Below are 14,287 nucleotides of genomic sequence, written 5' to 3' on the forward strand. Positions count from 1 at the left end.
AGCAGCATTCAAGGGAATGAATGACCACTGTGTGTCTCAGTGCCACTCTTCTAACACGCTTCAGGCTAAATCAGAAAGTCTAAGGCCCACCAGAGCCTGGGCGCCCTCTCAGCTTGAACAGTTCCGCAGCTACGTGCACGCAAGCGAGCAACGAAGCTCACACAGCCGCTTCTCTGACCGTCCAGCCCGAGCAGCCCCTCTGCACCGCGGCACGGGGGCACGAGCCTGGAGTCAGCACGCAGCGGGTCTGTGGTGCAGCGCCGTGTCCCGACCCACTGCTGCACAAATACTTTGTAAGCAAAAACGAAAGACCACCATGCGCACTTGCAGGAGGAAGGGGAAACGCAGAGCATGAACGATATTCTACGCGTGAAGATTCGTTTTGGCAGGATATTTTTATTAGTATTTCAGTTGTGACATCAATAGAAATAACGGCAGACACGAAACGTTCCAGGTTGCGAACTATGAGGCCAGAGATCCCGCGTGACACGCGTGCCGCTGCCCCCTCAGCTCCAACAGCCTCAGTGAGGCGGCGCGACCCCAACGCCGCCGCGCGCCCGCGGTTCGCACGGCGCTCACAGCAGCCGCTCCACGCCCCGGGGAAAGGATTAATTTGGCCAGCCGATGCCCCGCCCCTCCCTGGGGAAGCCAGGCGCTGTTGCGCGTTGCCATGGGCGTCCGCGGAGCGCCCAGAAAGTTGCCGGGGAGGGGCGGGCTGGGTCGGGCGCTCGAGGGAGCGGTAGTCTGCTGCGGTTGAGCGGCTGTTCGGCGCCGCTGCGAGAGCCCAGAGGGCGGCCAGTCCCGAGGCGGCGTTTGCTGCGCCCCGCCGGTGCCGAGGGGTGGAAGGAAGGAGGGACGGAGCGAGGAAAGGACTCCGCTTGAAACTTAGCCGGGCGGGCACGAGCGCTGCCGCCGTTGCTGGGCGCTGACTCGCAGCCGGCTGCGGGGCGCCCGCCGCTCCGCTTCCTCCGCCGCCGGCCATGGTGCGCGCGGGCAGCGGGACTCAGCCCGGCCCCTGAGAGCGCCGCCTCGCCCCCCCGCCGGGCCGCCTTCCCGCCCGCCTCCGCCTGCCGCCCTGCTTCTCCGGGCACCGGCTTCGCCCCGCGCTGCCGCCCGCCCGCCATGGAGCCGTCCGCGGAGAGGCGGCGGGACTGAGCCCCGCACGCAGCGAGCCGCCGGCCGGCCCCGCGCCGCCCATGGAGCTGGACGGAGCGCCGCTCGCGCGCCCGAAGACCATGCTGCCGCTGCTGAGGAAAGTTCGCAAGCGGCGGGAGATGCTACTGCAGCAGCTGGGCTTCATCTGCGCCATCCTCTTCTTCGTCTGGTGCATGTCCAGCCTGCTCTCCAGGCGGGGTGAGTGCTGGAGCAGTGCCGGCTCGGCGGGGCGCGGGGCTTCGGGTCGGCACCGAGCGGGAACCGCCCCCTGCCCGCCGCGCTGAGCTGCCGCCGCTCCGGCCGCCTCTGGTCCCCGGGCAGCTCCGGGCCGCCTCTCGTTGGTAACCTGTGGCTGTACACCTCCATCCATCAGCTGCAACGGCTGCTTCTCTCCATCTTCTCCCCTAAGTGACGGTCTGGGATTGACAGAACGTTCTGTATGATAGGCAAGGAACGGTGCCGGCCTCGTATTTTAGGGAGTGCGTTGCATCCTTTATACGAGTGACATATTGGTAAACTGATAATCGATTGTGTTGTTCCCGGTGTTTTTCTGTTTGTTTGTTTCTTTTGTTGCTGTCTTGTTTGTTTTTCTGCCCGCTGGCACGTTTGGGGCTGTGAATGTACAGCTGGAGGCAATCTCCTTCCATTCTGCCTCGCATCCACCCAGATAGGAAACCGAAGGTTACTGGGTATTGCATACAGGCTCCTAGGTAGGACAGCCAACGTTTCCTGAGGATTTAAGAACAAAATCAAACGAAGTGCAGATCCTATCTCTACTGTAATTAGAATAGGTCATCCGCTTAAAGTTGAAGTTGAAATGTGTGCTTTAGGAAGAAAAAAATCCTGTGGAACTTTTCTTACTTTCTGAGGCCCTTGTGCTCACACTGTCACCTGTGATGTCTGAGGTATGTGGGTGGCTTGTTGCCGTTCTAGATGCAACAGCTTAGTGCTGTATATATCAGCTGTATTAGCATATAGCTTGTCTTAGAACTTCCAACATTTTTTAAAATCGTGGTTTCACAGCATAGCCCCCCTTGTTTAGCGCTGTTTATCTGTTGTGCCTATGACTTCTTTTTTTCTTGAAGTAGCTAGATTTTTTCATAAATGGACTGGTTTGTGAAGGCAGCTTGGTTGAGGTATACTTGTGTTTACATAGTTTGAGGTTTTTGTTGCAGATAAAGGGTTTCCAGATGTTTTTTGGTCTTGCCTGAAGAATGCCGTGACTAATGAAAGTTTTTAATCTCTTTGGTTATCAGCTAAATCCCCGATAACCTGATTTTTGTTGGTATGCTCCATCAGGTAGAATTTATTTCAGCCCCCTAATTTACAGTATATTATATCCATAAACACTGACCATCTGTTCTCTGAATTTCTTATAGTTGTGGCAGCAGACTATTTTAGCAAATGTTTTACCCAAACTATCTTTCCAAGCTAGAAAGCTTTTCTAGCAAGAGTTACTGTAGCAAACCTTGAGCATTCTAGTATAAATTTTAAGATCAAGTATGAGAGTTTTTTTGTTATTATATTATTTGAAATAGATATGGTTGAAATGGAAGCAGTTTACTTAAGAGAATCTCTTCTTCCCTTGGCTGTTATGATCGTGTACAACATAAGTGCACCTTACAAACTGTATTCAGTAAGTTCAGTAAGAGACTGTTTCTGGAATATGAGTTCAGACTAAATCTCCTCTGATTTCTAAAGAAGTTTTGTTTTTCTTAATTCTTGTGGGGTTTTACTATGCTATTTTTCATTTTCCTCAACAAATTTTGCAGAGATTGATATTACCAAGTACACCCTATGCTAAAAAGACCAGTCCCTTGGTTTGGATTAAGCAGAAATATATCTGGAACTTGGAAACATGCATTTATGTTTTTGATAAATCAGTGATGTGGCATCTGCAAATGCAGCTGATTAAATGAAAATGTGATCATTATTCATGTCAGCATAGCTGGGCTGGTTCCATGTATAGGGTATGGAAGTGTTGAGTTTCACAGATAGAGGTTTCAACTTTTGCTTGCCGCAGAATTACTTTGCTGTTATGGGTCACAGCCAGGTACTCCGATAGCCAGAATGTGCTGACAGCTTAGGTACTCCACCTTCATAGCTAGTTTACCCTTGATAGCACCAGGGAGCACCAGGCATGCTTGCGTTGACATGTGCCAGAGGTACACTGTCATTTTGCTGTGTTCACTTACTGATATTGATGATCTGCCCGTGATCCTGGCTAATGGGAGCATGAAGTCCTGTTAAGATGATAGAGGATAAAACTCAGTGACAGTGGATATAACCTCTTTCTATTTCATACAGGGCAACAATCAAGTATTGCAGACACACATGTTTCATCAGGGACGTGGAGGAATAGAATATTGATGGCATTATCTAATGGGACGCAGGAAGGAAAGAACTGTACAGATCCAGGTAAGAAAAGGAAACCTTATGATGTACTGTAAGCTCTTGAGATGTGTTGTGCTGTGCAAAATTAATATTCAGATGTAAGTACGTTTGGGGTCATTATGAGACTTGTGTTGACAGTTCCTGAATTTTTCTTTCTTCATTTTTCCTGCCTAACTGAGCAGTGCATATTACAATGGTAATGAGAGGTGTGCTCTTCTTGAAACTGGGTTAAATGTGTACTGTTTGATACATCCTCTGAGCACAGTAGTTTGAACTTGTTGCCGTTATAAAATGAATCATGTTTTGCTGGTTTAGTGATAAACTGTGTATTCAGAGTGGAAATTCACACTTTATGGAGGGGTATGATGAGGTAAGTAATATGGAAACCCTGGAACCACTTTTACTTCAAGATATCTGTTCTGGACGGAGAATAATTGATTGAGAGCAGGGATAGATGACACATTTTAATATCTGTGTTAGCCCACAACACTGTCATCTTCCCATCTGTCTTTCCAGTGTATATTTCCTTTCTCTCTCTCCTTGCCTTTCTGTGGTTTATGGTGAGTGGGAGATGAGACATTTTGCCAGTGGCACTAGCCAAATTAATTTAAAGTTCAGCTTTATTTATTTATTTATTGCAATATGATTCTGTCATCAAGTAGGGAGTGACAGCAGAGACTGTACTTTCTTGCAAAGAGTGACAGCATGAGTTCAGGGATACTGTGAACCTCTGGCGCTGAGGATTTTAGAGCAGCACTTCCCCTTTCAATTACATGTTTGTTATAATACTAGGGCCTCTACTGTATAGATTGAGGATTGCTACTGTGCTTATGCATTATGAGAAGAGTGGGGGAACACTGCTCAAAGTATGTGGATCCAAAACCTTTCACTGTATTTTCTTGATGTCTACATGCATCTCTGTTAAGAACTTAGTTTGCTGCTGTTTGTACCTGTAACCTTATTATACTTTTGAATTATCTTTAAAAGTTGTTCACAGGTGAGAAAGAATAAACAAATAACTTTCTGGGAAGATGTCATTATTTTCTGACTGGTTATCAAGAATACAGTTCTTTCTGATTCCTCTTTCTTCTGCGTATGTAGACGTGTCAGTGTGATCATGTGTGAACACTCAAAGGCAAACCAACAAAAAACACAAAATTGTCAAAGTTGGATCAGTGAGACACCCCTCAACATTTTTGGTGGGAATTTCTACTTACAGTAAAGGAGAACTTTACAGTGATACAGTAAAACTGCTAATGGAAAAAATATGCTTACGTACATATATTGAAATGTTGTTAGCAGTGATGACTTCTCCAGATAATGAAAAGAAAACATAGAATCATAGGATGCATTGGGTTGAAGGGACCTTAAAGATCATCTAGTTCCAACCTACCTACCATGAGCCAGCTTCTGCTAGATCAAGTTGCCCAAAGCCCTGTCCAGTGATTCAGCTCCATGCTCCAAAACTGTAAGAATACTTTAAGAATAATTGGATTAAATAAATACAGCTGGAACATTTCATTCGCTTTATGAAATTCAGGTTGTTGAGATGCACTTTTTTCTTTAACCACAAGAGCTGGGTGGATGGAATCTGAGAGACCCAAATGTGCCTCAGAGTGCTAAAGTTTTAAGAAAACTTGTGTTAAGCTTGTGATTTTTGGCATAGCATTGGAATTAATCTTTCTTTTTAATAGGTGTTTCTTCAGTTAGAACACAGATTCACAGATCAAGCATGTCACAGAACTGAAATTGTGGCATTTTTAGTCACTTCCTGTTATTCTGCAGCAATGTAAATCTTTTCTGCTTATATCTTCCCCCACTGATGTGCGGATCTGGATGCTTCAAGAATTGCTAAAAGTAAGATGTAAGCATCTGAAAATATTTGAAACTGATGTTTGTTGGATGATATTGTAAGGATCCAAGTTTGTAGTTGTAACTTTTGCGGAATTTGTTGTTGTTGTTGTTCCTATATGGTAGCCAGAGATTGGGATTTCCACTGTAATGAGAAGAAGGCTCCTATCAAAAGGGAGCAAGCAGCAAGCTCATTTCCTTTAGAATGTAGTTTATGTAACCCTGTTACTACAACTGGGGAAAGCAGTCATGGGAAAGGCTAAGAGACTCAGTCAAGATCACATCGAAAATTGGTGAGAAAATGTGGGTTTTCAGCTGCAACGTTTCATGCACTTACCCAGAAAACTGACCTTCTCAATTTAATGAAGCTCTCAGGAACGGGTTGTCAAAATTTCTGACTGCCTGAACTTTGTGTTTGTTTGTTTTTTTCTTTAATTTTAAGACAGATAGTTAAAACATTTATGTTGTATGAATATAGTGCTCTGAATAGGCTCTCTTATGGGAAGTGCTTATTCTTATCTATGTCAGCTCTGTATTTCCTTTAAGCTTTAGGGGCCGAGCAGATGCATGGTTGTGTATATGGTACGCAGCAATTTCCTTATGTGAATATTTCCCTGTGTGTTTAGGATGAAAGGACTTCATACCTCGAGGAATGCAAGTCCTTGCTTGAGAGCTTGTTAATCTTTTGTGTCATTGCACTGCAGTTACTCTGCTCCCTTTTTATTAGCTTCCCACGCAAGTCTGCAGCTTTACTTCTCTTTTCATAAAGGCTTTCAACAAAGTTAATTTATTTACCACTTCATCCTCTTCTCTTGCTTACGTGCAAATAAAAAAAATCCCCAGTTGTCAGAAGTTGCAGCTATAGAAGTTTATAAGACCATGAAAGCCTTTCAGTTCATGACAGGGCACTTATCCTTCGTTGAATATGTCTTGGGAGAAAAACTCTGTAAGCTTCTTGCAGTTAGAAGTCTTTGGAAGCTGCTATCTGCTAGAAGCTCAGATAGCATACGCTGTATGAGATTGTCTCATTTACAGGAGTAGATCATTTTGTATTGTGTTCTTCTGAAAACATTATTAATGCTTCTGGGACCATTGTATCAGAATAAAAAAAAAACCTTTGAAGTCTTGGCAATGTTTCTCTAAGTATGAATCCTGAGGCTCTAACAAAGGAAAGGAAAATACATAGATGAGAGTATGTGTGTGTGTGTCAAGAAAGAAAGTGGATGGAGAGAAGGGAGCAATTCATTTGCTAATAAAGCAGAACTGGGGGAGAAAGGTTTTTCTGACATTTGGAAGTTAGAGTGACTGATATTGATGAATATCTTAAAAAGTGCTGCAGTTTTATTGGTGGTAGATATTTTGCTGTCATAAGGACTTACGGATCCCGTAGCAGCAGCAAAGGAACGGTTGGCAACTTGCAGGAAGGAGACAGAGCATTTGTGAGCACCTGGCCAACCACAGTTTAGTCTGAACTAAGACCCAAGTTGGTGTGTCGTGTAGCTGGCTTCCATTAAAGATCCTGTCTTGAAATTCCGTTTCCTGGAAGCTCCCCTGCTGTGGAAAAAACACAGTCACTGGTGCCCAGTGACAGGAGAGGGGCAGTGGGCACGGACAGGAGCACAGGAAGCTCCATACGAACATGAGAAAAAACATCTTTACTCTGTTTGCTGGATCTGGCTGCCCAGGGAGATGATGGAGTCTTTCTCTGGAGATATTCAAGAGACCCATCTGGATGCTTTCCTGCACAACCTACTGTAGGGAGCCTGCTGTAGCAGGGAGGTTGTACTAGATGATCTCCAGAGGAAGGTCCCTTCTAACCCCTGTGATTCTTTGATACAGCTCTTAATGTTGTCCTGGAGCCAGACTAGAGGCTTATGGGTAGGATGTAGAATGCTCTGGGCCTCCAAAATTTCATGAGATTCTATGAGTTTTGAATTATGCATCTTCTGCTCATTTTGTGCTGAGTAACTTCAAGTGACTGTTGTGGATCTCTTTCATTGAGGGAGGCTTTTCTTTATGGTTTTGAAAACTTTTGGTGAGTAAATTTGTGCTGAAGGAGGGGCTCATCTAATCCTGGCTTAAAGACAGGTGAACAGAAAGGGAGAGTTGTTGTCTTTAGCATCTTAATAGAGCTCATTAGTTTTCAACCAGTTTTTTTTGCTGTATCCAGACTCTCAGTTCCATCTGCCGTCAGCTCACTAGCTTGCAGTGCCGCCTGCCCAGCAAGTCTGACTTATGTAGCTTATCTGCTACTGTGGCTCACCTCTTGTTTCAGAATGTTCCCATGATCTCCTTATCTTCCAGAACTCTGACTAACGTTTTGATTGGCTACAGATAGGGGTGATTTGGTGTTAGGGCGTTTCTAACCATATGACTCCACTGGATGATGTTAGGCTATTAAAGTAATTCATCTTGACTGCTTTCCATTGTGAATATTTTCAAGCAATCTCTGTCTTTGTATATATTACAGAGATTAATGACTTGTTATGAATTAGAAATGTAATAGAAATATATTTTGATACAGTCTTCTGTCGCTGGTCAGTGAAATTGTCTTGAAATTGGCAGCATCTGTGGGCTTTCCTATCCAGAGGTCTGTCAGCCATAGGCAGTTCATGAACTACATTGATTTCAAGTGGCTGGGGATTTGGTTCCAGCCTACTCCTCTCGTTGTTACCAGTGGGAAAGGATGAACTGCAGGCTGGGAGGAAGGCAGAGAGGTTGGAGTTTCTGAATCAGGCTGTCTTTTTTACTTCAGAATTAAAAGGCACATTGTAGTGAGTCTTTATGTCCTTGCTGCAAGAGGAAAAGAATTGGTCATCTGTGGTGAAATTGTGTTTTCCAGCAGCCTGTGTGTAACTTTAGTTCAGAGTCAGGATCAAAATTCATTAAGTCTGTGTATATTTCACACTGCTAGTTATTCAGACCTTGGGGACTCCTGTAGAATATGATGCACTGTAGAGAAATTGTAGATGTTTTTGGCATTTTTGCTAAGATACCGTGGAGAATACAAGAGCCTGTTACTTTATCTGAAAAAATCAATGAATAGTGCTCTTGCTGACTAGGGGAGAAAGGGCTCCAAGTAGTTTTCCAAAATGATAGAAAAAGCTATTTTTTGTACATTCATAATAAAAATGCTATAGGATGCATATAAAAAAATGCTTGTTTTCCATCCACTTCATTGTAAAAATGAAGTGCATCATACACAGGATCTATCTATCTATATAATGTATTTTTTAATTCTAATAGGCACCTTAATGTATAATAATAAACACTGGATATTAAGTGCTAATCTAAATGTACTGTGGTTGCTGATGGAACGTCTCATTTTGTGCTATGTTTTGTGGTTTTTTTTTTAAACACTATGCTAATATTTAGAAATATTAATAAAAATGTATACTAATACTAAAAATTTATTATAAATACTAAAAATTTATAGAATGTGCTCCTGATCTTCCCTAGATCAAATTTTGTTAAATTTTGTAATGGGGATCAGCGCCTTAAAACCCCATTGCTAAGGTGGCGGTAGTAATGATTTCATTGTACCCCTTGGTTTCATGAACAGTCTAAATTGGTAAATTCAACATGACCTGACATTTTCATTTTCACTCCTTCCTTTTCACTTTATGGTCTAGGTTGTCTTGCAATGTACTGCAGCTGAAAAAGAAAAAGCTGCTACCTTACTTTGTGTCATGCATAATTATTACCATACCTCACTCTAGTGTTGGATGAAGCAGGTTGAAAAGGCATTGTAAATCAGTCTTTGTGAGCATTAATCCCTACTCTTGGGATTGACCTAGGGCAGAGCCTTTATGAGGATCTGGATTGTTTGATAAGCGTTAAAGTACAGCATAGTTTTTAAAAGTGACTGAAGAGAAAGAAGGCAGCATTTTTTCATTGAAAATTGTAAGTGGGCACTAACAATGCGCTGTTGGCTGTGATTGTAGCTGATTTCGGGCTGCTTGATGTGTCCCATTGCAAGAGCTTGCTTAAGTTTGCAATTTTGGCAAACTTAAAATATTTTAAGCCAGTAGGGTGAGCGCTTCAGATAGAATGGTAGTTTAAATGAAAATTTAAGAGAAGTCTGTCTGTTTTGTGTGGCCAACTTGATAAAATTTTCTACAGCCTTTTTATGAAGACTAGAGTAATCCAGTATATCAGATAATGCAGCTTGTATAAGCTTTCTTGTATAAGAACAAACAAGCAGCTCCCATTCTTCCCCCCTAAAAATCCTCATGCATTTTAGAAAATGTAGTAGGAGAGAAGCAATTATTATGCCAGTGATGCAGACATAATTTTGGACAAAAGCTGTCAAAAACATCAGCTTCAAATTCTTCTGATATACTCTTGAGACTAACTATAATGTCTATAATGTCTATATTTACTCCGGTGGGCTGTGGCATCTCTGCTCTCTGCAGTGTTCCATCTCTGTTTTCTCAGTGTCTCATCCATCTGTAGCTTGGACCACACTGTGTGGAGGGTTCGTGTGAAACTGGGCAGGCACAGGAGTGCAGGGAATTAGGTTGTGAAAAAGCAGCTGGAGGTAGCAGATAGTCACCAGAAGCTGAACGAGGGATAGGGAAACTTGAGATTTAGAGTTGGGTGGTAGGAAGACTAAGATTATTCCAAGGAGACTGAAGTTGGAGGATGGGTGAAAGGATGAAAAACAAGAATGGGAGATGCTGAATTTTTGGGTAATGAGCCATGAGTATCCTGGTAATAATCGGGCAGAGTCTGGCTTTGGGAACTGATAAGTAGATGAAATGGTAAAAGGAGTAAGAGAAATGAAAGCACACTGTGAAGTTTGGTTTTGGTTGGGGAAGGAGTCCAAAAAGAAAAGCAATGGGAGACTCTAAAGAGCTTAATTTGCAGAAAGGCTATGTTCTATGCCTTTCATTTGGCCCATAAAGCTGGAAACATTCAGTTTATATTCTTTTTCTCATTTTTAGCTTCGGTTGGGTATCAAGGAAGAGCATCTTCATAGCTTGTATCAATGAAACTATCTAGATATAAAGTGATGTAAAAAGCTTCACCAAAACCAGGCACTCTTGAGCCTCAACTCTGTCTCTGAATCTCAGTGTTGGGTCAGAAGTACTGATTTAAAAATATACTTTGACACAGTGTGCAATTTCATTACAGTAAATTAATTTTAAGCTTTGTTCTATTTTGACAAGAACTCTCAGAATTGAATTATTTTTTCAGAACTTACATAATTTTCTTGTACATTTCTGTCACTGTATTCATTAATAGATGTGGTTATCCGCCTTAGCAGGCTGAAAATATTCCAGGAACCCACTGACAATTAATCTGGCATCACTCCTGTTCTACTGAAAGGTAAAACCCTCAGGCAATAAAGAGTGATGGTTTCCTTTATTCTTTTAAGCTGACAGACATTGAAGACATTATAGTAGAAAATTTATTAGTCTTAGAAAGTGTGAGTCAAATTCATTCCTGCTGGGACTCTGCTGATAAGTTGAAGTGCAGCAGGGCAGGCACTTCAGGGTAGAAGGCAGGCTGTGTGTCCATCTGCTTGTTCAGTTTGTTTTGGTTTTTTTTTTCCGCAACAGTAAGTTAATGGCAGGTGCCAGATTAACAGTCTTAAGCGAGTCTTAATTCTCCCATGAAGGGGACATTGGCTAATATGCCTACACCCTTCCAGCAAGATGTTTTAGCCTGCCTTTTCAGTTTGCTCTCATACTTGCTTTTTCACAGAATCACAGAATTGTAGGGGTTGGAAGGGACCTCCTGAGATCATCGAGTCCAACCCCCCTGCCAAAGCAGGTTCCCTACAGTAGGTTGCACAGGTAGGCATCCAGGCAGGTCTTGAACATCTCCAGAGAAGGAGACTCCACCACCTCCCTGGGCAGCCTGTTCCAGTGCTCCGTCACCTCACCATAAAGAAGTTCTTGCGCATGTTTGTGCAGAACTTCCTATGCTGCAGTTTCCAGCCGTTTCCCCTTGTCCTGTCTCCACTCACCACTGAAAACAGTCTGGCCTCTCCATTCAGCCCCCCACACCTTAGATATTTATAGACCTGGATCAGGTCCCTTCTCAGTCTTCTTTTCTCAAGGCTGAACAGACCCAGTTCACTCAGCCTTTCCTCATAGGAGAGATGCTCCAGGCCCTTCACCATCTTCGTGGCCCTCCGCTGGACTCTTTCCAAGAGATCCTTGTCTTTTTTGTACTGGGGAGCCCAGAACAGGACGCAGTGCTCCAGATGAGGTCTTACCAGGGCAGAGTAGAGGGGGAGGATCACCTCCCTCGACCTGCTTTTTGGACTATTATCAGAGATTGCTGAAAGCTGGTGACGTTCTCTCTAGTCACTTGAGGGTAGTGTGAGTGGATCTTCAGAATAGTAAGATCTAAAGGTTCACAGGTGGTGAAAACTTCTCAACTTTGGGAATAGTGCAGTTAAAATGGATGAAACTATGTTTTAGAAGCTCAGAAAGGCAGAAATGGGAAAAATAGATATATTTTTAAAAATTTGTTGTGAATCAGCATTTGCTTTGAATTTTGACTTTCTAGTCCAAAACGTAGACTTCTGAAGAGAGGCATTTGTGCATTAAGGCAGCTGGGAGCATGATGCACACCGTCTTACCTCCACTATGTCCTTACAGCCATGACAACTTATAGCAGCTGAGATTGTCCTCCAGATTTGTTGCTGAATTGTGTGAAAGTGTTTCTGGTTTAGTTCTTTGAACATCATAATTATTTGGTGAGAATCTCCTCTATTTAAACAGATTCCACCCCTTCCTAAGAGATGCATTCTTTGCTCGGTTATGTCATACCTCTTTAAAGCCTCCTACAGGATCTTTGGCTAGTGTTACCTGAAGTTATAGGTCTTTTTCTCACCTTCTTTGGCTTTTCACGTGCCATCCTCTTTCCTGTTCCTGCTAGCTTTTATCTCCTTCCTTTACCTGTATTGAAACGTTTAGACGAGTTTCCAGTGTCCATTTGCCTTTTCTTTCTCTCTTTATACTGTCCCTCACAAATTAATATGTGAAAGAAACTATATGGAATATTATAATTCTTTCCTTTTTTGAATCTCTGTTCTCATTAGCCATGAGTATCAAGGTGCTCTCTGGAGATCAGCCAGCCTGGATTGGTTGTACTGGAAACAAGTCAGAGTTATGATACTAATAAGTTCTATTTTATTCACATGCAGAGGCTTTACTACTTGAGGGTGGAGGAAGAACAGGAGGGTCCCTATAAACTATGGTGTTGCCTGTTCTTGAGAGATGCAGTGGCAGTCTCAAAGAGCGTGCAGTGAAAGTGGTCGTAGAGAAGGGGAAAAGGCAATGTGAGTTGCCCAAAGTCTGCAGGAAGGTTCAGTAGCTAAGCTGCATTATTTTCCATTAAACTGTAGCCACAGTACGTTCATTGAGCAAGGAACTTCTGCTGCTACCATAGTCATCTCTCTGCCCTCCTCCCTGATCAGCTTGTAGTAACTTGGCTCTTCTATTTCATGCTTTTTTTTCTTTTCATGAGAAACATAATTCTTTGCAACAGAGATGTTTTTACCAAGTCTGAATAAATGGAGCACCAAGACTCGTTGCCTGCATAAAGAGAGCAATGATGTGCCTAGAACTGCTTCACTGTGTTGAATGATGGTGATACTTAAAGATTGTTAAGTGGAAGGAAAACAGGCTGAGACTCCAGTGTGAGAGAGACTGCGTTAAATATCAGCACACCTTTGCCATGCTAGGAATGAAATGAACACCTCTGTTGCTTCCAGGCAGAAAAAGGAAGGAAAGGAAGGAAGCGTTCAGCGTTGTTCTCTTGTGTGTGAGCAGATCTGTGCTATAGCCTCACTCAAATGTTTTTTAATATTTCACTTTGGATTTTGTCTTGAGGATTTATGTATGGGCTGTAACTGACATTTGAGTGTTGAAGAAGTGATTCAGATTTGATGTTGATTGATTATATATATTTTTTAATCTCTGTGTGTTTACTTAGTTACGTGGTTGACCAGTGTAACAGCACCTGATGGGAGAGCCCTTAGTTGGAAAGACTATCTGGGATCATCTCCAGAACTGCCTTAATCTGTGGATATTCAGGGCAACTAAGTTTATTAAGTACTGCTTAGGTAATTAAAGGTTGGAGCTGTGTTGCTTTCTCTGCATGACAACAGGCTGGTAAAGACAAGTTAGTCAACTTGATTGAATGTTACCTGCTGCACAGGGCTCAATTGGTTCCCACCAAGTCAAAATTTGACTTTCTGATGTGCTAGAAATGATGTTATTTTTCATGTGGTCCTGGAGTTTGCACAATTAGCACAGGTTGTTGATGCTGAAAGGAGTATTTATAACTGTGACACAATTGAGATATGCATTTTGCACTTTGGACTTCAGTTGGCTGGGGGTTTTTTTTTTGTTTGTTTTGAAGCAAAATGCAGACTGGTCTAAGAGTATTAAGTCTCTGCTAAATACTTGTGAAATTCTCTTTACTTACTAAACTGCTTCACCAGTTGGCACCTATAGATGAATGTAGAAGACCCATTTGCACATGTAGAAGAGATATTAAATAAATAAATAAATAAACCTGACAGTTGCTTTTCTGGATTTTAAATATTATATTAAGTATTATATTTCTACAAGCTTAGTGGCTTTTGAAATTGGTTGGATTTTGTAGACAGCATTAAATTATTTGCAAAATGTTTTGGTTTTGTTGAGCACTTTCAAAATTTAATGTTTTTTGTTTGTTTGTTTGTTTGTTTGTTTTCATCCTTGCCTCAGCAGGGTTGAATTCTGTACAAATGTTGTTAGTGGTACTGGTATTTTGGAATTAAATTGTAGATAGGATGGGAATCGTGATGCATTATTATGTACTTCAAAAGAAAAACCAACATAGTCACAACTGTGAAGAGAATCCATCTCTTCTGTCCAATAAC

The 14,287-nt window shown here is 42.5% G+C and overlaps 1 protein-coding gene across 1 annotated transcript in view; it reads left to right on the forward strand.

The window, feature by feature from the left end:
• Positions 1-1,196: 1,196 nt before the first annotated feature.
• Positions 1,197-14,287, forward strand: part of SLC24A4 (solute carrier family 24 member 4) — an 81,060-nt gene continuing 67,969 nt past the window's right edge. Inside the window, exons 1-2 of the mRNA XM_042882446.1 lie at positions 1,197-1,353; positions 3,463-3,573. Of these exons, the coding sequence (XP_042738380.1) occupies positions 1,197-1,353; positions 3,463-3,573 (268 nt within the window). The remainder of the gene's footprint in view (positions 1,354-3,462; positions 3,574-14,287) is intronic.

The sequence above is a fragment of the Lagopus leucura genome, unplaced genomic scaffold, assembly GCF_019238085.1.
Source record: "Lagopus leucura isolate 7727_CA_CO unplaced genomic scaffold, USGS_WTPT01 Super-Scaffold_1, whole genome shotgun sequence".
NCBI lineage: Eukaryota > Metazoa > Chordata > Aves > Galliformes > Phasianidae > Lagopus > Lagopus leucura.